The sequence below is a fragment of the Symphalangus syndactylus genome, chromosome 2 (genome assembly GCF_028878055.3).
Source record: "Symphalangus syndactylus isolate Jambi chromosome 2, NHGRI_mSymSyn1-v2.1_pri, whole genome shotgun sequence".
NCBI classification, from domain to species: Eukaryota; Metazoa; Chordata; class Mammalia; order Primates; family Hylobatidae; genus Symphalangus; species Symphalangus syndactylus.
Genome location: NC_072424.2, coordinates 15,961,391 through 15,984,511, shown reverse-complemented (window position 1 = coordinate 15,984,511; position 23,121 = coordinate 15,961,391). Strand labels below are relative to the sequence as shown.

Here is a 23,121-nt window from a genome sequence, read left to right as displayed (position 1 = left end):
TTCTAAATTTTTTGGAAACAGTTGCCTTAGAGTGATTTTGTTGATGACAGTATTTAAGTTATCAAAATAAATACACTGGCTTTATAGCAGTAGGTCATTTTGAGAAAAAATTGTTTGAATGAGTTCTTTTTTCTTTTAGGCTGATAGCCCTGAAGAGATGCACAGTTGGATTAAAGCAGTCTCTGGCGCCATTGTAGCACAGCGGGGTCCCGGCAGATCTGCATCTTCTGTAGGTTTCCTGCTCTCTGGGGTGATACTCCCTTGGGTCTCCCCCATCCTGTCAGATTGTTTTGCTTCCTCTCTCCCAATCCATCCGGTTTCTTTCTTTATTGAGATTTATTTGCATGTTGACTTTTATACCAATTGGACTTGCAAAAAGTAATGCATTTCTAATTTAATGCTTCCTTGTAGTATTATGTATACATGACTTTCTGTGCATTGTATTATGTTAAATGCACAAGTAGGGCAACTAAAGAATAAACATTTCCTTGCTTTGTTTTAGGAGTTCTTACTTGTCAGTAGCTCTAGATTTGGCATAATTTGACAGATTCTTAGTATCGTATGTGATCAGGATCATGTAAGACTTAGTTGTAGCGTTACACAGTTTTGTGAACGTCTCAATTTCCTCTTTACTTCCTCTGATTTCAGTTCAGGTTTTTTTGTTTTGTTTTGTTTTTTACCTTTGGCTTAACCATGCCATAAGATCACTGAGCAGCTAGGGCCTGAAATGCAGTTCAGTGCTCCCAGTGTTTCCATTTCATGTTTTAATTCTCATTTTAAAACCTGCTTTAATAACCTGCTTCTGAAAACTACCATAGTTATCTTTGTGGTAGTATGATAAAATTGAAATACAACTAAACATTCTGCTCAGAAATATTTTTTTAAAAGATTATTCTTGTGTTCAAGTACATAAGAATTAGATTTGCCTTTGGAATACTTTGGCCACTGATCTCAGGTCTGAAAATTTAAAGTATCTTAAAATGTAACACTGCCATCTGCAGAAAGTAGTCTCATATGTAGCATGATAGCCTTTATTATCTAGATTTACTATGATATATATGCTAGATACTTACACTTTTAATATTTTTTTCTGATAGTATTATATTGCCTTTTATTAGTTTTCTGGTAGTGATAACTACAGATAAATAAATAGAAATCAGTGTTTCTGATTTCTTAGTTGTTAAGTCATTCTCTCTTTATATCCTTTTTGAAATATCTAAGAAGTCACTTTCATAGATGTTCATTTTGTAACTGCGTGTATTTTATGTGACTTTTTCAGCAGTCAAGTATGAGACTCTCTGCAAAAACAATGTCTGTTGGGAAGAGGAAAAGTTGGAGAAGGATGTTTGTGTTTTGTGCTTTGTGGTGGGGGCAAATTGGACTATCTAGCTATGACTGTCAGCACAACTTTCTCTTTTCCTCCCTCTACCCAGTATAGGTTAACTCTAATCTTAGCTTTGCACTGTGTTCCAGATGCGGCAGGCCAGAAGGCTGTCGAACCCTTGTATACAGAGGTATACATCAAGAGCTGGTGAATGCAGCACGTATGTGGGCTCTCACGCAAACGTGCCTTCTTAGTGGAGGGCCCAGACTTACTACTTACAACTGATCATAGAAAGTTGAGTTAACCAAACTGCCTTTTGCAGTTATCATAACTGATTTTGTCAATACTAACGCAAACTGTTTCACTGTAGTCATCAGGTTGGATATGTGTATTTAAAAATAAAAAATAAAACATACAACTTTACTAACAGAAAGAGACATTAACATATAAAAATTAATATACTCAACTGCTGCAAGAGTTTCAATTTCTATATTTTATGTATTTAAAAATTTTTAAGATACAATACTTATGAAATGCACCATTGTTCTAATAATATATGCAAACTAATGCATGCATATGCATTGCATAAACTGTACATTACTATAGTTTGCATGGCATTTAAAAATCTCTGAAATTTAGCCATCTAATAGGACTCTGTAGTGTTTTGGTAATTTGTAGCACTTTGATTTCAAAGCCACTGGTATCATAAATGAATATAATAGTATATAGCAATGTATTTAGAATGGTCATATTTAAGGATATCTTCAGATTTGATCTAGTTAGAAGCATATTGAAATTAACATTCACAACTGATAATTATTTCACCACAGTTTAAAATGTGATAAATGTGTACCCTTTACCTTTAAAATATTAAGCCATATGAATATATGACCTATTCAGAACTAAAATTAAGTAAAAAATGAAAAGACTGTTCTATTATTGGTTGCAGTGAAATTCAGGGAAGTAAAAACTAAGTCTTATCAGCAAAATAATGTTTGAAAGATGCTGATTCGTGCTTATTAAAGAAATATGGCCTTTCGTTGTTATAGTCTATATTTTCATTTTTTTCATTCTAAAACGTGGGATAATTCCTAATGTTGACTGAGAATATACTCTTAAATAAAATGATACAGCTGGGAGGTTCTCTTTTAAACACAGTTCAGTTGCAGCTGGAACACTGTATTTCAGTTTAGGTTGGCTGAATCTTCAAAGTGTGATAGGCTGCCAAATTCGGCTTTGGTGACGGAACTGGTTTCCTAGTGGAAATGGTTTTTGGCTCTCATTGCTTTAAACTCACCTCTAAAAACGCGTTGCTTTGGGAAAGAACTTGCACATTTATGCTGCATGGCTTCTGCTGCTGCCTTTGTGTGTGTGTGTGTGTGTGTGTGTGTTTGTTTTTCAGAGAATCAAGTCTCACACTGAGTTACTAACCTGGTCATGAGTGACTGACCGTGTCTGACTGCCACTCCTTTTTGCAGGAGCATCCCCCCGGTCCTTCAGAATCCAAACATGCTTTCCGTCCTACCAACGCAGCCGCCGCCACCTCACATTCCACAGCCTCTCGCAGCAACTCTTTGGTCTCAACCTTTACCATGGAGAAGCGAGGATTTTACGAATCTCTTGCCAAGGTCAAGCCAGGGAACTTCAAGGTCCAGACTGTCTCTCCAAGAGAACCAGCTTCCAAAGTGACTGAACAAGCTCTGTTAAGACCTCAAAGTAAAAATGGCCCTCAGGAAAAAGATTGTGACCTAGTAGACTTGGATGATGCGAGCCTTCCGGTCAGTGATGTGTGAGGCAGAAGCGCATAAACCCTGCCTGCCTCTGCCGTCCTCAGTTTCCTTTCACGAGGCTTCTAGCCAAAGATGATAAAGGGGGAAATGGTTTTTAGTGCGTATATTATACTGCCTCTTAGGTGTACTCTTTATAAGCTGGTAAACCAAGAATCTAAGGAGTGGCCAAACTAAATATAATTTCTTTAAAAAAGAAAGAAAAAGGAAAAACCCAAAATATCTCAGTATCATCTGTCTGAAGCATTGTGTGTTCTCATTTGGGTGGTAACAGTGTATATGTAATATTTTTTTCTTAGTGATTTTGACAGTTTAAATGTTTAACAACTTAAAACATTAAAAATGCTTAATAACTTTGGTCATTTAAAAAATGCTATAATGACTTCCTATTAAAGGTTCAATATTTACACATTCGTATTGGTCGATATTACCACATGAAATACTGCCAGACCAAGATACCTAAACTCATGATGTCTGTGGTGCTGTAAAATTTATACTAAAATGTGGACTATTTTGAAATTATAACCATTTTTGATGCCCTGAATCTTGAGGTGACTTATTTTGCATAGAGGATATTAATAGACCAACAGTAAGGGTTGTGGGTTATACCGGCATAGAGAAAAGAAGAAAACTAGAATTCAAACAACTGTGTCTTAGACATTTGTTTGAAAAAGCTTCATCAGGCCTTGGAGCAGTCACTGCTTTATTCCACAAAAATTATTTGGTAGGAAATTTTTGGGAGATCTGATTTTCTTATCCAAGTTTTGTAAATAGTTGTTATTTCTATATTTGGATTGGTGAAAGACCTCAAATTTATATGTAAAGACATAACTGCCCTTAGTCATGAAATTGTTGTGACCTCTACTTTTTGTCACTAATAGCCTATATTCAAGTGCCTGTGTTTTTTCATCTTGTTTAGGAATGTTTTGAGATTAATGTGCTTAAAAGTCCTACGTGACTGATTTTAAACATTGAGATAAAATTAATTTTCAGTAGAATAGTTGAATGTGTTAAATAAGATAGCATTTTATGTTAGAGATACCAGAATGCTGGTATTCTACTACCTGTGCAATATATATGTTTTAAAAAACAAATTTGAGAATACATTTAATCATAGGGATATAGATATAAGCACCTCTCTAAAGAATCTTTGGTTTCCGATGTTGAATTATAGACCAGTTTGAGTAAGTACCGCTTTTTTTTTTTGGAGACGGACTGTTGCTCTGTTGCTCAGACTGGAGTGCAGTGGCGTGATCTCAGCTCACTACAACCTCCACCTCCTGGGTTCAAACAGTTCTCCTGCCTCAGCTTCCCGAGTAGCTAGGATTACAGGTGCATGCCACCACACCTGGCTAATTTTTGTATTTTAGTAGAGATGGGGTTTCACCATGTTGGCCAGGCTGGTCTTGAACTCCTGACTTCAGGTGATCCACCCATCTCAGCCTCCCAGAATGCTGGGATTACAGGCGTGAGGCACCATGCCTGGCCCATAAGTACCGTTTTTGAGGTTCAGTCTTGAACATTTGCTTTAAGAAAACGGTTTGAATTTCACATGCTGCTATTTTTATATTTTGCCATTTTACAGTACTGTTTTGTTTTGAATTCATGCATATCATTGAAAATTTCTTGTTTTCATTTTCTTAGATGACTTCTTGTCTGAGACAGAGAAAAATTTCCTGCTACAGCATTGGGGTCCAGAGGTTAAGATGTATTAGAATTATACAGTATCGGTTTAAAAATCTGTATGCATAAAGAATGCACCACTCAACTTTTTTATTCATAAGCTAATATTTTTTTAAAGTTATATTAAGATTTTTTCTCTTTTGCAGTTACATTTGAAAGTGATAGAATAAAGAGATTTTAATGAGTTATCACTTTTTCTGCTGATATATTCATTTTAATGGCTTTTTTGAAAGTTCCTTTTTCGTGAACACACCCGAGAAATCTTAAATAGACACTTTGCAATATTTAAGAACCTAATGCTGTTTAATTTTGGTACAGCTTCCACATTGCATGTTCACTTTAGTATTTGCAATTTGATATATTTCATGGTGGCAAAATATTAGCTCTGTTTTGGGACATTTTAAAATAGAACTATCCTTGTTCAATAGCATAGGAAAACGTTCTTGTGATTGTCAGGGTCTCCTAATATTTATCTCAATTCTTTTATAAGTCTATGGAAATTATTTAATTATTTTAAAACGTACACACTTTTCTTGTAAATATGTCACATCTGAGTTCAAAAAAATTACTTTGAATACCTTAATATTTGCTGCATTTTTTTCTGTATATATAACATGCCTTCTTTCAGAATGGGAATATATGTGTGCCTCCCAACATTTACTGTTAAAGTCTGTTATCTTTATATGTCAAACTGGTTGAACACTGTAATGACTTGAGAATAAACTGCACAGAGTTTATTCTGACTTATTTCTCATTTTGTTTGGTTCAGCCCTTGTGTGAAGAAGTAAATACAATGATTAGGGATGTGTTTGGTTAATTGACTTCAATTTACATATTTAAGGACAGTCATTATTTGGTCATCTTTGCAAGAATAAGAAACTTCAGGTCTGTGAATTCTTAATGCATCCCTTCATGTGAAATTATAGAAGGAAAAATGATTTTTTTTTTTGGTAGGGGAAAGAACTTGCTTATTTTTCTTAATTAAAAAACGTTCTCAAAAGCAGAATTATCATATGTTAGCCTCAGAGCATCGTGTGAATCATCTGGGCTGCTTACAGTGCTCCATGATTATTTAGATGGCATGATGTAAGGCGGAAAGCAGAGGGCATCTTAATCTCCGGGTGGGCAGTTGAGATGCACTCAAAAAACTATGTCGGGTGTTAGAGGCTGCTCCTTGAGATGCACTCAAAAAACTATGTCGGGTGTTAGAGGCTGCTCCTTGAGATGCACTCAAAAAACTATGTCGGGTGTTAGAGGCTGCTGCTTGCAAACGTTCCCTATTGGTGATAAATGTTCCACGTCTGTTGCAGTGAACACCATATACAGGGCCTAGTGCAGTGCTTGGTGCACTTGGTAAAGCTTAAATACTTCTCCAGTGAGGACAAGGCATTAATGTAGAATGTGTGAACTTCCCACATTAGAGAAAAGTGTATACCTATTAGATAAATTGTACTTTTGAATTTCTGGAATATTCTTTCCTTAAAGCAACTTGCCTTTGATGATTCGAGATACCTTCTTTTGCTTGTTGTGTCTAATCCATTGTCAGATCCTGGTGCTTTTCCCTGGCATGTTCATACCTTGTCCTCTGAAATTCAGCCAGGAATGACTTTGAACCAGTATGTTTGCTCATCTGTTCATGTCCTGTTGGGGCTCTCCTGGACTACCCTATTCCTGTCATTGTGCAGGGTAGGTATCAAAGTAGACATCTTCATCTGTTGCTTTTTCCTGAAAAGCTGAATGACAACTTAAAGGTCAGCTAGGCCAAGCCCCCACCATCAATGCTAACAGATAGATTGAGATGCTAACTGAGATAGATTGAGACCCCAGAAAGGAGGAGGATTTGCCTGGCCCATGGGGCACGTTAGCAACGAAGCTGTAACTGTTGGCTTCTCACTGTACTTGGGAGCATCGTTAGGATCTATGCCCAGGGTGTAGCTAGAGTAATCCAGCCAGATATACCAGGTTGCTTCCTAATAACCTATGGCATTCCGCACCTCCTCTCCAAAACACACTGGCTTAGTGTTCTTTTTTTTTTTTTTTTCTCAGTCTCTTTTTCTGAAGGCCATTTGTTGTGTGAAATGCTTTCTTCATCTTAGACCCTCAGATCTCTGTTGAGTCAAGTGACTTGTGAATGTCTAGCCATGCAACAGCAGCTCACGTACTTCCTGTGTGTGTTCTAATATGCTGCTTCTACAAATGGAACAAATTTGTCCTAGAATGCAAGGACCTTGAGGTTTGTGTCTGCGTTTCACCTGCTAGGATTTCTGTAGTTCTGTTAGACCATGGATATGCTTATGTTTAATACCCCTTTATTGCAGCATGTTCAGCACTTTCAAAAAGGGGAGCATTTAGTGTTTGGTTCTATTTAGGAAGGGCTTTTCATTATTTCCAAGAACTTATCTAGGTTTAGCAAATGAGGTTTTGATTTTTTAGTGTGTCCTACCTATTGTTCTAAAATATTATTTTCTTACCAAAAGTGCCATTGCATGTGTAAGCCATGTTTTCTTGTTCATGCCAGCCATGGGAGGTAATAATAGCCTGGGTAACAATTTCAGTCGTACTTGTCCAGGAGCCTGCTTCCTTGAAAGTGACTGATGTTCCAATGTTCCTTTCTTTCCCATTGGGTCTTGGACACCTGATTGTTACCATGGTGTTTGTCCACTGCTGCTATGGTCTTGTTGATGCTGCTCCAAATACGTAGCTGTGTTTTATGGTTACATAATTTTTATTTAAAGCTTATTCCTGGACACATTTTGTCCATTTTTGAAAAGATCTAAACTAACTTGACTAGTAGAATTAGGCTAACAATACATGGTTCAAGGAAAAATACTGCCTTTTGTAATAAGAGTTTCTTCTTGCCTAGTGTCTCATTGGTCTGAATATAATGGCTGTCTTAGACCTGGCATCCTGGCGCCTGTCTTCAACTCTAGTTCTGCCATATGTGACTTTAGGCAAGTGTGTGTGTTTCGGAACTTCACTTTCTACATTATATAAAATGGATAAAAGCTACATCTGTCTTGGTAATTATTATTATTAACTGATGCAACTTATTTTTTTCCTTTGAAAACTATTTTTAATGTTTTTATCCTAAACCCAAAATAAGAAGGGAAAGTTGTAAACATTTTTGCTTTAACAAAAAGGAAATCCCTTTCTTAGCTTTTCTTTCACTTCTAGTTGCAGTTTAGGAATTTTCTGTAAGTGGTGCTTGTACCTTTATCAAAAGTTCTGTTAACAGTTCGTGAGGCAAGAAATATTTGTATCAAAAATGCAAAGATATGACAGCTTAATACCAGATCTCTGTGTTTAGTTTAGTCCATACAGGATTTGTGTATGTTATCTATTTTTTAAATGATTAAATTGTTATGTTTTAAACCTCAAGGAAGACACACGTTGAAAATATTGCTGAATTGAGGCTAGCATTTACAGTTTTGATTGATGAAATCTGTATTTTTTGATACATTTAATAGTGCCTTACTGTGGTATATTCATGTGGTAATAGCGCCACCTTCTGGTTATATCATTGCTAAATTTAAAATTTGGAAATTTGGAGTCTTTGTTTATTGCCTCCATCATAGAAAGTTAGATAAGATATGTGATTGCCTAGGATAGTTTTGAAATTAATATAAAATTTAAACTAACATTTACAAATTATAAATTTTTTATTTAGAGATGATTGTAGGTTCACATGTAGTTGTAAGAAATAAAACTTTCCAAACTTTCAAAATGGGGAATATTTAGTATTTGGTCCTATTTGGAAAGAGCTTTAATTATTTCCAAGAACTTACCTGGGTTTAGAAAATGAAGTTTTGGTTTTTTAATTATGTCCTACTTGTCAATTTCTATTTCTGCAAGAAGTAATGTAGACCCACACGTCTGTAGTCCCAGCTATTCAGGAAGCTGAGGCAGTTGAAACACTTGAGCTTAGGGGTTTGAGATCAGCCTGGGCAAAATAATGAGACACCATCTCAAAAAAAAAAAAGAAAAAGATACTGTGTACCCTTTACTCAGTTTCCCCCAACAGCATCTTGAAAAACTAATACAATATTATAACCAAGATACTGACACTGATACATTCAAGATGCAGAAAAGTTCCATCATGACAAAGGCCCCTCTTTGTTGTCCTTTTTATAGTCACATCCATCTCCTATTCTGCAGGTTTGGAAGCAGACTTAGCCACTTGTCCAGAGTCACATTAGGCTTGAAATGTATCTTTCTGATACCAAAGTTTGGGCTCTTAACACACTAATTCTACTGTCTGAGTAGACGTCTTGAAAACTTCTCTTTTAAAATAGTACTTCCAGATTACTAAATGAGTTGAATTCAATCTGTTTTCAACATTTCTAGAACCATACTATTTCAAATGACGTATTATTTATCCATACCTTTAAATTTAACATTTGAGAATCAATCATAGGTAAGTATCAAATTATAACTTCCCTGAAAGATTTCAAGCCCTGACATTTGATAAATAAGGTTACCAGAATAATTTAAATAGTAAGTAACAGATTAAAACAGCTTTAAGATGCTGGATTCTTGCTTTGGAAACAGCTATAGGGCCTGGTTATAAAGATAATCACTTGGTATAGGCTAACAGGTTTTTTCCATGTGGAGAAGCTTTGACCTGATGGAGGTGGGTCAATTGGTGTCTTCAGTGTACAACATGCAGCACACAGGAGGCCTAAGAAGATGACAAAGATGTCCACAAGGAATCTGTCAAAAGAAAATATGAAGTAATATGTGATAAAAATCTAGCATGGAAAACTACAGTAGCATGGAAAACTATGCATCAGAGACCGAAATGGCCCGTGGGTGATGGTGTGGGTAAGATAAGTGTTGTGATGGAGAGGGCCTTTGGGGGGTTCCATAAGAGAAAAAGGTACTTCTAAGTAAAAGCCATGTGACTTTATAAATTTCTAAATGTTGATTCAGGGGTCCAAAGTGATGGAGAAAGTTTAAATTGTTCTCTTAAGGCTGCATTGCCTCTTTCCCTCCCAGACTGTGGTGTGTATACCTCTCATGCACTTTTTTTTAGCGGGGAGGAAAGGAGGGGATGTGGAGAACTTTCCATGGTCAGGAACTTACATCCGCCTTTTTTTTTTTTTTTTTTTTTTTTTTTTTTTTTTTTTTTGCCTGTGTTTGGTACCTTATCTTCATGATATGAATGTAAACGATTCCCTGTGGAAACATTTATTATTATTTCCAAATAGGGGCCTTTGGTCCCAATGGCGTCTGTTTCTTTATGACTTTCACATAATCATGCTCATGGTCTTGGTTCGTATTGTCACTCATGCCATTTTTTCTTCCCATTTGCTTTTTGCCCGTCTATTTTGAAGGTGGAAGATTTTCCAATGGATCAGATATGGCAAGTGAAAGGAAGGGAAGAATTAAGGGTAATGACAAGGTTTTTGGCCCGAACAACTAGAAGCCATGAACTGAGATAGCAAAGATTGCAGGTAGTGCAGGTTTGATGGAAAAGATCATGATTGCAGTATTGGTCGCAGTATTGAATGTTAGGGTTGACATGTCAGACATCCAAGTAGAAATGGCAGGCAGGCAGTTGGATATGCAAATTTGGAATTGAGAGAAATCATTATTGGAAATACAAATGTGGGAGTCTTCAGTTAGGCACTACTGAAGGCTTTGAAACTGGATTTTTAGAAGGAAGATGAAGAAAAGAGAACCATGGAATGAGCCCTGGGGTGCTCCAATATTAAGATCTTTGGAAGAAGAGGAGGAAGTAGCCATGATGAATGAGAAGGTATGACCACCACGTCAGTAGGATATCAAGAGTACGTTGTGTCTTAGAAGCCAAGTGAAGAAAATGAAGTGAGGAGCAGATCGAATGTGTCAAATGCTGCTCGTAGGTCAAGTTAAGAGGCAGCCTGAGAAATGCCCATTGTGTTTGGCAACTTGGACAGTACAGATGTCATTGGGGATCTTGCCAGGGCCTGTTCTGATGGAGTAGTGGGGACAAATAGAACTCTTTTTGAGGAGTTTTGCTGCAAGAGGACTGGAGAAAAGTGATGGTTGCTAGTAGCAAAAGTAGTCTTTTCTTCTTAAGATAGTGGCTTGGCCAGACACGGTGGTTCACACCTGTAATCCCAGCACTTTTGGAGGTCTAGGTGGGAGAATAGCTTGAATCCAGGCGTTCAAGACCAGCCTGGGCAACATGGCAAAACCCCATTTCTACAAAAAAATACAAAAATTAGCAGGGTGTGGTGGCGTGCATCTGTTGTCCTAGCTACTTGGGAGGCTGAGGCGGGAGCATCACCTGAGCCTGGGGAGGTTGAGGCCACAGCTGTGATCGTGCCACTGCACTCTAGCCTGGGTGATAGAGTGAGTCACTGTCTCAAAAAACAAAAAACAATAGCAAAAGATGGTGGCTTATTTGTTGATGAAATGATCCAGTAGGAAAAGAAAGATTGATGATGTAGAAGAGTACGGAATTGTTGGAACAAGTCCTTGAGGAGGTGAGATGAGATGGAAGCTAGGGCACAAGTTGGCTTGACTTCTCCAAATGCACAGGTGTTTATCTGGGTTAGGAAGGCACAGTATGTGGTGCAGCCACTGGTTAAGTGGGTAGACATGGAGGGGTAAGTCTCTGAAAGTCTCTGCCTTAGTCTCAGTAAACTAGGAAACAGAATTCTCAACTGCAAGTAAGGTGGGGAAAGGTGTGAAAGGCATGAGAGAATAGGATTGGGGAGAAGGAATGGACTAGGGACATTTAGGATATTCTGAGCAGCACTGAAAACCCACTGAGCTCTGTGTGCATGAATGACAGTGTTCAATAACTAGTCATTTTTGTCATGCTCCTGACTTCAGTGGAAAAGCCTCTAGTGCAGGCATGTCCAATCTTTTGGCTTCCCTGGGCCACAGTGGAAAAAGAAGAATTGTCTTGGGTCATACATGAAATACACTAACATTAATGATAGCCGATGAGCTAAAAAAAATATCGCAAAAAAATCTCATAATGTTTTAAGAAAGTTTACAAATTTGTGTTGGGCTGCATTCAAAGCCATCCTGGGCCACATGCGGCCTGCGGGCTGTGGGTTGGACAAGCTTGCTCTAGTGGTTCCCCATGCTGCTGGCTTTGGGGCTGAGAAATATTTTATCAGGTTGAAGAAGTATCCAACTATTCATATTTTGTTGAGTTTTTTTCTTAAGTGAAGAATGGTGATTGAATTTTGTTAAATATCTTCAGTATGTCTGGAAATAATGTTTTTATCCCTCTTTAATTTGGTGAAAGCTATTAATCCAGTTCTCAATATTTAACCATCATGACATTTCTGGAATAAATCCCATTTGGTCAAGATATGTTATTTTTAAGATCTGCTAGATTTTGTTTGCTATTAGGGATTTTTGCATAAATATAAATGGTACTGGTCTACATTTTTCTTTTGTGTAGCTCTAGTCTTTGTAGGTTTTGTGGTGTTTTACTAGCTTCATAGAAAATACTTGAAAGGGTTTTTTTATTTTTTTTTTAATTTTAAGCTGTTACAGAACAGCTTTCAAAAGAATTGGTATTCTAGGCTGGGCACAGTGGCTCACACCTGTAATCCTAGCATTTTGGGAGGCCGAGGTATTTCTCAGGCTGGATCACCTGAGGTCAGGAGTTCGAGACCAGCCTGCTGAACATGGTGAAACCCTGTCTTTACTAAAAATACAAAAAATTAGCCAGGCATGGTGGCAGGCGCCTGTAATCCCAGCTACGTGGGAGGCTGAGGCAGGAGAATTGCTTGAACCCAGGAGGCGGAGGTTGCAGTAAGCCGAGATGGTGCCACTGCACTCCAGCCTGGGTGACAAGAGTGAAACTCCATCTCAAAAAAAAAAAGAAAAAGAGTTGCTATTCTATACTCCTTAAAGAGTTAGTGGACTTCCGCTAGGAAATCCTCTCAACCTGGTGCTCTTTTGAGGGTGTACCACTGACAACTTCCTCATTTCCTCTATGAAGATTGATATGCTTAGGCTTTCTATTTTTTCTGGGGTCAGTTTTGATCAATTATATCCATAGAAAATTATACATTTTATCTAAGTTTTTAAATGTATTTGCATGGAGCTGAGCACAATATACAGAACTTATTTAAGGAGAAACGCATTACTGCAGATCCCCCTTTGTTCTTCAACTCAAAATATACAACTGCTGTGAAGATTGCTTATATGACAAGTTGTGCTATCTTCTGATTTTTACCTGGCAGCAATGTGATCACAAACATACCACCAGATTAAAGTGGTAGTACTCAGGTAACAGGAGGCCATCCAAATTAAATTTAGGAGTCTTTAAAAAATTATCAAAATTCAATGTAAAAAGTATAGTTTCTTGTAAAGAACATGTGGTTCCTGGAGAACATGTCTAGGTTCCCCATTTGAGAAACACTGTCCTAGTGAATAGCATTTGAACTTCTTATCCTACATTCATGGCCCTTCCATGTCCACCTTTTCACACAGTGCTTCTGTGTATATCTGGCACTCCAGCTCAACTGAACCTTTCCATCTCCCTGTTTCCCACCTTCCTGCTATTATTTGTGCTGTTTCTTCTGCCTGGAATGCCACTTTCCTAATAATTGTTGCCTGTTAATTCCACCCATCCTTCAATTCTCACCAAAATGTCACTTTCTCCTTGAGGTGTTGGAATTGCTTTCTCATCTTTCCCATCACACAAGCCTTGGTGACCCCAAAACACCGGATTCCCTTCTCCCTTCCCATGCCAACGTTCAGTACAGTTCATTGGAACAGAATTCACTTTAAGCTTTTGCTCTTAAACTTTGGCCTACTAAATAGCTTTTCTCCTTTCACTGTAGTCCCTTTTAAAAGCCGAAGACTTCAAAATTTGGAAGAGATTAAAAAATGAAAACAGTCCAAATCCAGCTCTTTGTTGATTAGATTGGCCCAAAGGGGACATAAATAAGCAAAATGCAAACAAGTTCTAGTAGTAATGGCCACTGTATAAGCACTGCACCAGTGCAGTGGTTTCAGCAGCTGGTCCTGGGCCCCTTTCATACTTAATGTACGTTTGGTTTTACGTTTAATTTTAGGTGCTAACAATCACCTCATGGGCTCCTCTTAAGTCTGCTGTGAGAGAAATTAAATCCTAATCCCCTAAGGCAGTGGTTCTCACAGTGTGGTCCCTGAGACCAACAATGTCAACATTACTGAGAACTTGCTAGAAATGCAAATTATTGCTCCCATCCCACTCCTACTGAATCAGATTTTCTGGGATTAGGGCAGGCAATCTGTTTTAACAAGGCCCATGGGTGATTCTGACATTCATTAAAGTTTGAGATCGGCTGGGCATGGTGGCTCACACCTATAAACGCAGCACTTTGGGAAGCTGAGGCTCAAGATTGCTTGAGTTCAGGAGTTCGAGATGAGCCTAGGTAACATAGTGAGACATCGTCTCTACTAAAATTCAAAAAGAATTAGGCATGGTGGTGCGTGTCTGTAGTCCCAGCGACTCGCATTGCATGCTGAGGTGAGAGGATCGCTTTAGCCTGGGAGATCAAGGCTGCAGTGAGTCCTGATGTGTCACTGCACTCCAGCCTGGGCAACAGAGTGAGACCCTGTCTCAAAAAAAAAAAAAAAAAGTTTGAGATCCTCTGCCCTAAGATATCTATTATCCATTACATGTAAGGAATTAACTTCTCTCCTATGCGTCCAGGATGGCCTTTGTTACATAGCATCCTTAGAGCTGAGAAAGCAGTTACCTAAATCACTGCCTGTGTTCTGTGGTTCAGATAAAGAACCCACTGAAAGAGGCTGCATGCATGAACTGACTCTGACCAACTGAATGTGAAACACAGGTTGGAATAAAAATATTTCTTTATTTAATGGTCTTCCATATAGACAGAATTTCATCAGGAATCAAAGAAAGGTGGTTACCACATATAAACACCAACTAAACTCTGAGCTTTCTGGCAACTGAAAAGGAGAACGTTGAGTTCTAGAATAGCCTTTGTTGTTTGATGCAACTAACCATATCACCTTTTAGAGCTAGAGAACTGTCCAGGTATTAAATGTTTGGAATCTTTTATGATGTGGATTGTGCTACAGGGGACACTGAGTAACGTGGGGACCAATGTCCTTCACAGTTTTTGTAGAAAAATTTTTAGGTGGTCTTCCATATTCACCCTTAGAAGCAAGGACAACCCTTCGAGTGTAATTCCATGGAGATGATTTCCCTCCGACTCAAACACCCATAGCTTCCCTGTCTGTCCATTTCGTGAGCTCCTCATTACCTTCCATGACTCACTTTTCCATGTGACATGGAGCCTCCCTGGCTCCCACTGCTGGTACTGACCATTCCTTTCTTTGGTCTCTATGCTGTCGTGGACACAGAGCCACCATCGCTGTACTGTACTAGAGTCTTTACTAGTACTAGAGTCTTTACTTTTTTTTTTCTTTTGTGAGCCTAAGCCTTCCTCAAGACAAGAATCTTTTGTTTTGTTTAAAAAAAGAATAGCCTTAATGTTTTTTTCTGATTTTAAACTGGATACCCTATTGTAGAACATCCATGTAAGCAAAAAGAAAAAAAATAAAAATAATTTGTAATTTCATCAAGAAATGACCTGTGTTGACATTTCAGTGATTATACTTCCAAGTCTTTTTACTAAATGTGTATGTAAATAGCTTTATTTGTGTGTATGTAAAAATCTGTAGCCTCTGTAAACAAGCCAAATATCATATACACCCCACACAAAACAATAAAAGCAAAAATCACCAGACTTCTCATGACTCGACTTTGTTCTGGATGGCTCTTTGTGCTTATTTACACATAGACATTGGCAAGTTGACGTATTTGGGACCATGCCATACATGTTGTTTAGTAGCTTGTTTTCCATGTAGCAGTATGTTACAGACACCCTCACTTATCAATAAATATATATGGACACCACTATTTATAAAGGCTTAAACTTTGGTCTTCCCTGTGTATTTATACAGAAAAAAACTTTAACCATTCCTTTATTGGACATTTTGATTGTTTCTACTTCTTCACTTTATTTTTTATTTTTATTTATTTATTTTTTTGAGACGGAGTCTTGCTCCGTCGTCCAGGCTAGAGTGCAGTGGCGCCATCTTGGCTCACTGCCACCTCCACCTCCCGGGTTCATGCCATTCTCCTGCTTCAGCCTCCCCAGTACCTGGGACTACAGGTGCCTGCCACCACGCTTGGCTAAGTTTTTGTATTTTTTTTTTTTTAGTAGAGACAGGGTTTCACCGTGTTAGCCAGGATGGTCTGGATCTCCTGACCTTGTGATCTGCCCGCCTTGGCCTCCCAAAGTTTTGGGATTACAGGCGTGAGCCACTGTGCCCGGCCATTCACTATTTTAACAATACTGCAGGCCATGTCTTTTCTCCACTAGTGATACACTCCCAGGCATGGGTTTGTTGCTCTCAAAGGTATATGCACTTCCTGCCATGGTCAGATGACCTAGGAAGGATATACAAATTTATGCTCCCATCAATAGTGCATAACAGTGCAGGCCGGGCATGGTGGCTCACGCCTGTAATCCCAGCACTTTGGGAGGCTGAGGTGGGGAGATCACCTGAGGTTGGGAGTTCGAGATCAGCCTGACCAACATGGAGAAACCCCGTCTCTACTAAAAATACAAAATTAGCCGGGTGTGGTGGCACATTCCTTTAATCCCAGCTACTTGGGAGGCTGAGGCAGGAGAATCGCTTGAACCCGGGAGGCGGAGGTTGCGGTGAGCTGAGATCATACCATTGCACTCCAGCCTGGGCAACAAGAGCGAAACTGCGTCTCAAAAAAAAAAAACCCATTTCCGCACATCCTTGACAGTACTGGGTTTTGTCCATGCTTTTAATTTTTGGCAATCTGATTAAAGAAAAATGATGTATTATGATTTTTATATTTATGTGAAAACTATAAGATTTTTTTAAATGTTAACATTTCTATTTATCCTTTTTGTGAATAGCTTTTTTTAACTGTTTTTATCTCAAGCTTTTCATTGCTGTTTGAAGTTTTCTTATTTATTTCTAAGAATCCTTTATATATAAACTATTAATCTTTTTTCTGTATTTACTTATCTTTGTCCTGTATTGAAATATTCTCGTTCATCATTTGTCTCTTATTTTAAATATGGTTATTTTAAATTTCTTTTTGGATTTTGCCTTTGTTGTCACACTTAATAATTTGCCACACAAAGGTTTTATATATATACTTATAATACCTTTCAATACATTTATTTTAATTTTTTACTTCTAAAAGTTAAATACATGTGGAATAATTTTGGTAAATAGCATAGAGATCTAATATACTTTTCTACCTCATACCTGAAATTCAGCCAGTTTTCTCTATGCTATTTGTTTTTAAAATCTATTTCTACCATTGATTTGGAATATTACTTATATCAGGCACTGATTACTTACACAGGAGTCCATTTCTCAACTTTTTATAGCACCAATATGAATATTTCTCTATAGTATTATAAGTAATTATTATTTATAATATATTTTAATATCTGATAGAAATGTTTTTCTACTCTCAGTATTCTTGAACTTCCAACTGCTTATTTTGAAGTTCCAAAAAATTCTACTTTTAAAAACTTGGAATTACATTAAGTTTTTAATATTGTCAGGATGCTTGTTCCTGTAAACCTGAGATGAAACTCATAGTCTAGCTGTCTTAGTCCATTTGGGGTGCTATACAAAAATACCATAGACTGGGTGATTTATAAACAACAGAAATCTATTTCTCACATTTCTGGAGGCTGGGAAGTCCAAGATCGAGGTGTCAGCAGACTCGGTGTCTGGTGAGGGCTGCTGTCTGCTTCATAGATGGCTCATTGTTGCTGGGTCCTCACATGGCAGAAGGGGTGAAGGAGCTCGCTTGAGTCTCTTTTAAAAAAAGGGCAGTAATCGCATTCATGAAGGTAGAGCCCTCACGACAATAACTCCCCAAAAGATACCCCCCTTCCCAAACGCTATTACATTGGGCATCAGGTCCCATATGCATTTTGGGAGGACACCAATAGTCAGACCGTGGCACTAGCTGTGTTTGGTGACCCTGTGGACAGATGATTCTCCCACCTACGGATCTTCCAGGTAACTGTCTTTGGAGGAAGGAGGTTTGCCTTGAGGAGGCTGTGTACATGGAAGGAGAGGAAGATTGGATTGGTGCTCTGAAGATAGAGAAGGCTGTGAATAAAATCTGCATTTTGAAGATAGGGAAGACAAGAAGCGCTGTTCTTCAGGACAATGGTGGCAGAATGGGGCACAGAGAAGAGCACTGTCCCCATTTCTGTGGCACCTGGTACAGACAAGAGCCACAGGGCTGCCACCCCTGACATGCCATTGGTCACTCCAAATCAGTGGTGTGCAGGGGCTGGCTCCTGAGACCCAATTGTTAAATTTCCAAGAATTTTCCAAGCTGGTTGTTAAACAGAACCATTATTAAAAATTAAACTTACAAACTTACAATTAAATGAGTTATGTGAGGAACAAAGGTAATAAATATTCAAAATTCATAATTTGTTAGTCATTTTACTACACCTTACTATAATCTATGCTTATTTACATCTGTTGTTGTCTATATGGTGGAAATACTATGTAATGATATGCTACTGTGCATCCTTCCTAATTCCACATTCAGTGATGGCAAACTTGACACTGGCACAGTAGGCGTATTTACACCATGGAAATTGGCAAATGCTACAAATTAGGGCTTGATTGATTGTTTTCCTGATTGTCTAGAGGAGGGAATGGCAAATTTTTATGTAGAGGACCAGATAGCGTTTTAGGCTTTGTAGGCCATACAGTCTCTGTCACAATGACTAATTCTGCTCTTACAGAGCAAAAGCATAGAAAATACCTAAATGCATGAGTGAGCCTGGGTTTTTGTACTAACTTTATTTGTGGATACTGAAGTTTAAATTTCATATAATTTTCATGTGTCATGCAATACTGTCTTTTGATTTTTTTCAATCATTCAAAAATGAAAAAAACATTTTTATATGGCAGGCTGTAGAAAATCATGGCACACACTGGCTTTAGAGACTATTATTATTTGTGAATCATATGCTACATATCCCTTATATCAGTAAAATTTATAATAAACTTTTTTTTTTTTTTTCTAGGGAACTGCCAGCACACCACCACTTCAAGTGTTTTCTGAATTGGGGACATGGGAGGAGGGAGTCCAGCAGTACCCTGGGGAGGCGGCCGTCCCCTCTCCCATGAACCACTGCACTGGGGGCACTGTGAGCTTGCCCCTAGAGGGTTTGCCAACAGCTGACTTGAATCACTGCAAAGGAAGGGCAGAGGATTCCTGTGCTTGTGTGATGTGGAATACTCTGGGGACTGTCAGAAATAACCCAGGAAACTGTAAGGTAGGGCCAAGGTCCTTCTGTCATGTAGGAGGGGCCTGTGAGCTGGTGAGATTTCTGTATCTACAGATGAAGGAGTTGGAAAATTCCAGTTATATAATGTTTTTCCCATCTAGGAATATTACGGTATGTCATTCCATTTAGCCAAGTCTTTATTTAAATCCTTCAGTAATTGTATTCATGTAACTCCTGGATTTTTCTTGTTTAGTAAATTCCTAGGTAGTTCTGTTTAATTTTTAAAAATGTTAATATTTATTTATATTTTCATTATAATTACTTTTTCTAGTTATATTTTTGGTTCTATAAATTTTTATTTTTTTTTTTTTTGAGACGGAGTCTCACTCTGTCGCCCAGGCTGGAGTGCAGTGGCGCACTCTCGGCTCACTGCAAGCTCCGCCTCCCGGGTTCACGCCATTCTCCTGCCTCAGCCTCTCCGAGTAGCTGGGACTACAGGCGCCCGCCACCGCGCCCGGCTAATTTTTTGTATTTTTAGTAGAGACGAGGTTTCACCGTGGTCTCGATCTCCTGACCTCGTGATCCGCCCGCCTCGGCCTCCCAAAGTGCTGGGATTACAAGCGTGAGCCACCGCGTCCAGCCTAAAATTTTTTTTTCTATTACTTTTCAGCTGTTTATTGCCGGTCTATAGGGAAACTAATGCTTGTATAAATTAATTTTTTATACTGGTCACTGTATTGAATTATTCATTTTTTTTTAGTTGATTCTCTTGTGTTTTCAGTAATACAGTGGTATCATCTGCAATAAATGATCCTTTTACCTTCTGCCCAATTTTTGACAAGTTTTAGTATTGGGATGTGCTTGCTTTACAAAATCAATTGGGAAGTTTTTCATTTTTTTCCCCATGGTCAATAACAGTTGAAAGAATGTAAAATCTGTTTATGTGAAGTTTCAGAGAATTCAACCATGAAACCATTTAACGTCAAGAATTTTTCCACAGGTGATTTTTGTTTGTTTTTACAAATATTTCTTTTTCACCATAGATACTGGTTTACTTAAGATTTTTTCGTTTGTCAAAATTGGTAATTCATGATTTCTGAGAAAATTTCTATTCCATCCCTGTTTCTACTCCTGTCTCTCTCTAATCTATTCTCTAGTCAGTAAGCTGTCACAACATTTAAAATATCACGTGGTCACTCCCATGCATGAAAACCTCTGACAGTTTCCACTGATAGGTTATCACTACTTTATATCTGCTGGTCTGTGAAGGCCTAACATGATCTGGTCCTAACTCACCTCCCACTTCCTACTGCCTTGCTCAGAGTGACAGGAGGGCCCCCAGAGGAGGAGCTAGCAGAGGCATGCTGAGTACTGGATTTCATGCTGATTCTGGAAACAGCTCCCTGCCAGCTTTAAAGGAGGCTTAATTGTTCTGGTAGTTTTGCTGACATAATACAGCTTGGCTCACGGGTGGTTCTTGTCCTTAGGCTTAAAAGTAGAACAGGCATTAATAAATGCCACAAAATATCTTTGGTTGTGTTCAGCCAGTTCTTTTCCCAGCAGAAAAAAAGCACTTAATTAAATTCAATCAATGTTTTTCAAGGGCTTCTTATGGACAAGAAATTTTGCTGGACTCTGAGAGATAAGTGAGGCAGACACACACAGTGTACCTCTATTGCAAGGCAAAGTAAAAGAGAATGTATTGATAGAACACGGATGGAGCTTATAAAGGAAGGGGAGAGGCCCATACGGCATCCATCATATCCACAGGTCTGGCCCCTACTCAAGTGGACTGTGCAGCGCACGGACACCAAGAAGGGGAATCTGGGACACGACCTTAGAATTCTGCCTGCCTCAGGGTTTCATTTTCAAAATTGTCGTGGATCTTGTGGGTGTGTCTTCTTGTTGTTTTAATCTATGTTTACCTGATGTCATTGGTCATTTGCAGATCTTTTGTGAAGTCTCCTGCCCGGAATTTGTTCTTAGTGGATTGCTTGCCTTTTTGTTTTTGAGTCTTCTAACCTGAATATAAATTCTCGGTTGGATACAAGTATTGTAACTATTTTCTCCCAGTCGATGGTTCCCCTTTTTGTTTTTGATAAACATAAATTCTTCATTTAATTGTCATATTTATCAGTACTTTTTTTTTTGGTGGTTAGTGGTTTTGTGTCCTGTTTATGAATCTCTTGCTTAGCCCAAGGTCATAAAAATATTCTCCCGCCTGGACCCTTTCTCCTGGACCCTGCATTGCTTCTGTTTTCAAATGTAGGTCTATGATTCACTTTGAATGAACTTTTATGACTTGTGTGTGTATGGGACCAAAGTTCATTTTGTTCTCTATATGACGAGTCAATTGATATGGTATCATTTACTGAAAAGACCATCCTCTCCCTATTGATTTGTGACTTTGACTTTGTTAAATCAGGTGACTGGAGGTAGGCTGGAATCTGGTTTGGCTTCTTCTATTGCATGAATCTATTTGTTCATCTGTACACCAATGCCAGACTGTCCTCACTATTGTCCGACTATGCTGTGATATCTAAACAACATCTTCAAAGGAATCCTGGGCATTGCCACCTCTATGGAGAGGCCTCACGCCACTCTCCCAGCCCTAAACAACTAGGAATTTATTTTCTGTCTCTGTAAATTTTTCTGTTACACACATTTCTTGTGAATGAAATCATATATTATATTGTCTTTTGTACCTGGCTTCTTTCATTTCCAGCATGCTTTCAGGGTTCACCATGTTTGCAAGGCTGTTTCCTTGTGCAGGAAACAGAAGCACTGACCAGGAGGACTGGGGCAGGTGAAATTGGCAAAAAAGAAAGGGAGGGAATAAGCTGTGTCCAGACATTAAAAGGACTTGCAGGATCTTTTAAAAGAGATGTATAGATATAATAGGGAATTAGAAAGCGTGAAAAAGCATCCAGTCTCTAAAATGTCAAAAAACCCACATAGATTTGGAACAAGCTTCTTGTATCATTCGGTGTGAAGCATGTGGTCCTTACTCAGCTATGTGGCTGACCCACAGAAGGCAGTCACGGATGGAATCTAAAGGAAGGGGAGAGGCCCATATGCTGAGCTCAGAGGCAGGAGAGGATGAGTTTGAAGTGCTTGAGGAACACGGAGTGACCCCAGGAAGGAGTTGGGCCATGTAAGGTGGGGCTTCAAGGAGAGCGTGTCCAGGCAGTAGCTTGAACGGCTACGGATGGAAAAGGATTTGGCTTTCTTCATGTTTTCTTCCTTTGATTTTTAACTGCCCACTCCCCCCAGTACTAATGGTTAGTACAGAAAAGAAAAAGGAGAAATTATCACTCATCACCCCTCCACCCAGAATTAACCACAGTTAACGCTGGGGCCGGGTTCCTTCCAGGCTGGAGTCTCAGAATCGCTTTCTTAATTAGAGGCAATGGTCTGCACAGCTTTATATCCTGCAATTTCTTGCTTAGTGTAAAAGCATTACCCTGGTATCTGATTTCCTTTTGCATCTCAAACCCGGGAAGTTTGGCCATTAGCAAGGATTTCCTGAATTTCCTTGGAATCATCACAGCGGCTGGGCTTGGTCTTCCTGGAGCTTAGGGCTATTTCTCCCTCCCCTCCTTTCAAGCTGCAGGTCTTCGTGAGAAGAAGGCGGATGCAATAGCAGAGACTTAGCTTTCAGGCCTCATTCCTCAAGGTGGTAATTGTTCCCTTTAAAGGAAGAGAGAATTAACTGAGTGCCAGCACTGGATTAGGCCTGGGCATCCAGAAACTGCCCACAAGAAGTGGAGGCCAGTGGGAGAGTCACAAGTGCTATAAGGCGAGGTGACAGAGCTCTCCGAAGGATGGAGAAGGGGCTGTGGCGGCTGGCCCAGTGGAAAAGTACCTCGACCATGATTCATCAGGGTAATGCTCAGTTGGTGCCAGGCCATCACCCCGTCTGGGAGTGCAGACAGCTGACAGCTGAAAGTCACATCAAGAATGGAATCAATTTTAAGGGAAGAAAGTAAATGAAAGTTAAGATAAAAATGCATTACTTCAGTGCTATACCTTC

At 38.8% G+C, this 23,121-nt stretch overlaps 1 protein-coding gene across 14 annotated transcripts in view; it reads left to right on the top strand.

Annotated features, from left to right (window-relative positions):
- Positions 1–5,531, top strand: part of PLEKHA1 (pleckstrin homology domain containing A1) — a 57,613-nt gene extending 52,082 nt beyond the window's left edge. For 8 of the 14 annotated variants that reach the window (XM_055246703.2, XM_055246744.2, XM_063617198.1 and 5 more), the window contains 2 exons: positions 140–229; positions 2,803–5,531. In XM_055246703.2, coding sequence (XP_055102678.2) covers positions 140–229; positions 2,803–3,117 — 405 coding nt within the window. In that variant the 3' untranslated portion in view covers positions 3,118–5,531. The other 6 variants (XM_055246756.2, XM_055246722.2, XM_055246753.2 and 3 more) reach the window with 4 other exon arrangements.
- The last annotated feature ends 17,590 nt before the right edge of the window (positions 5,532–23,121 follow it).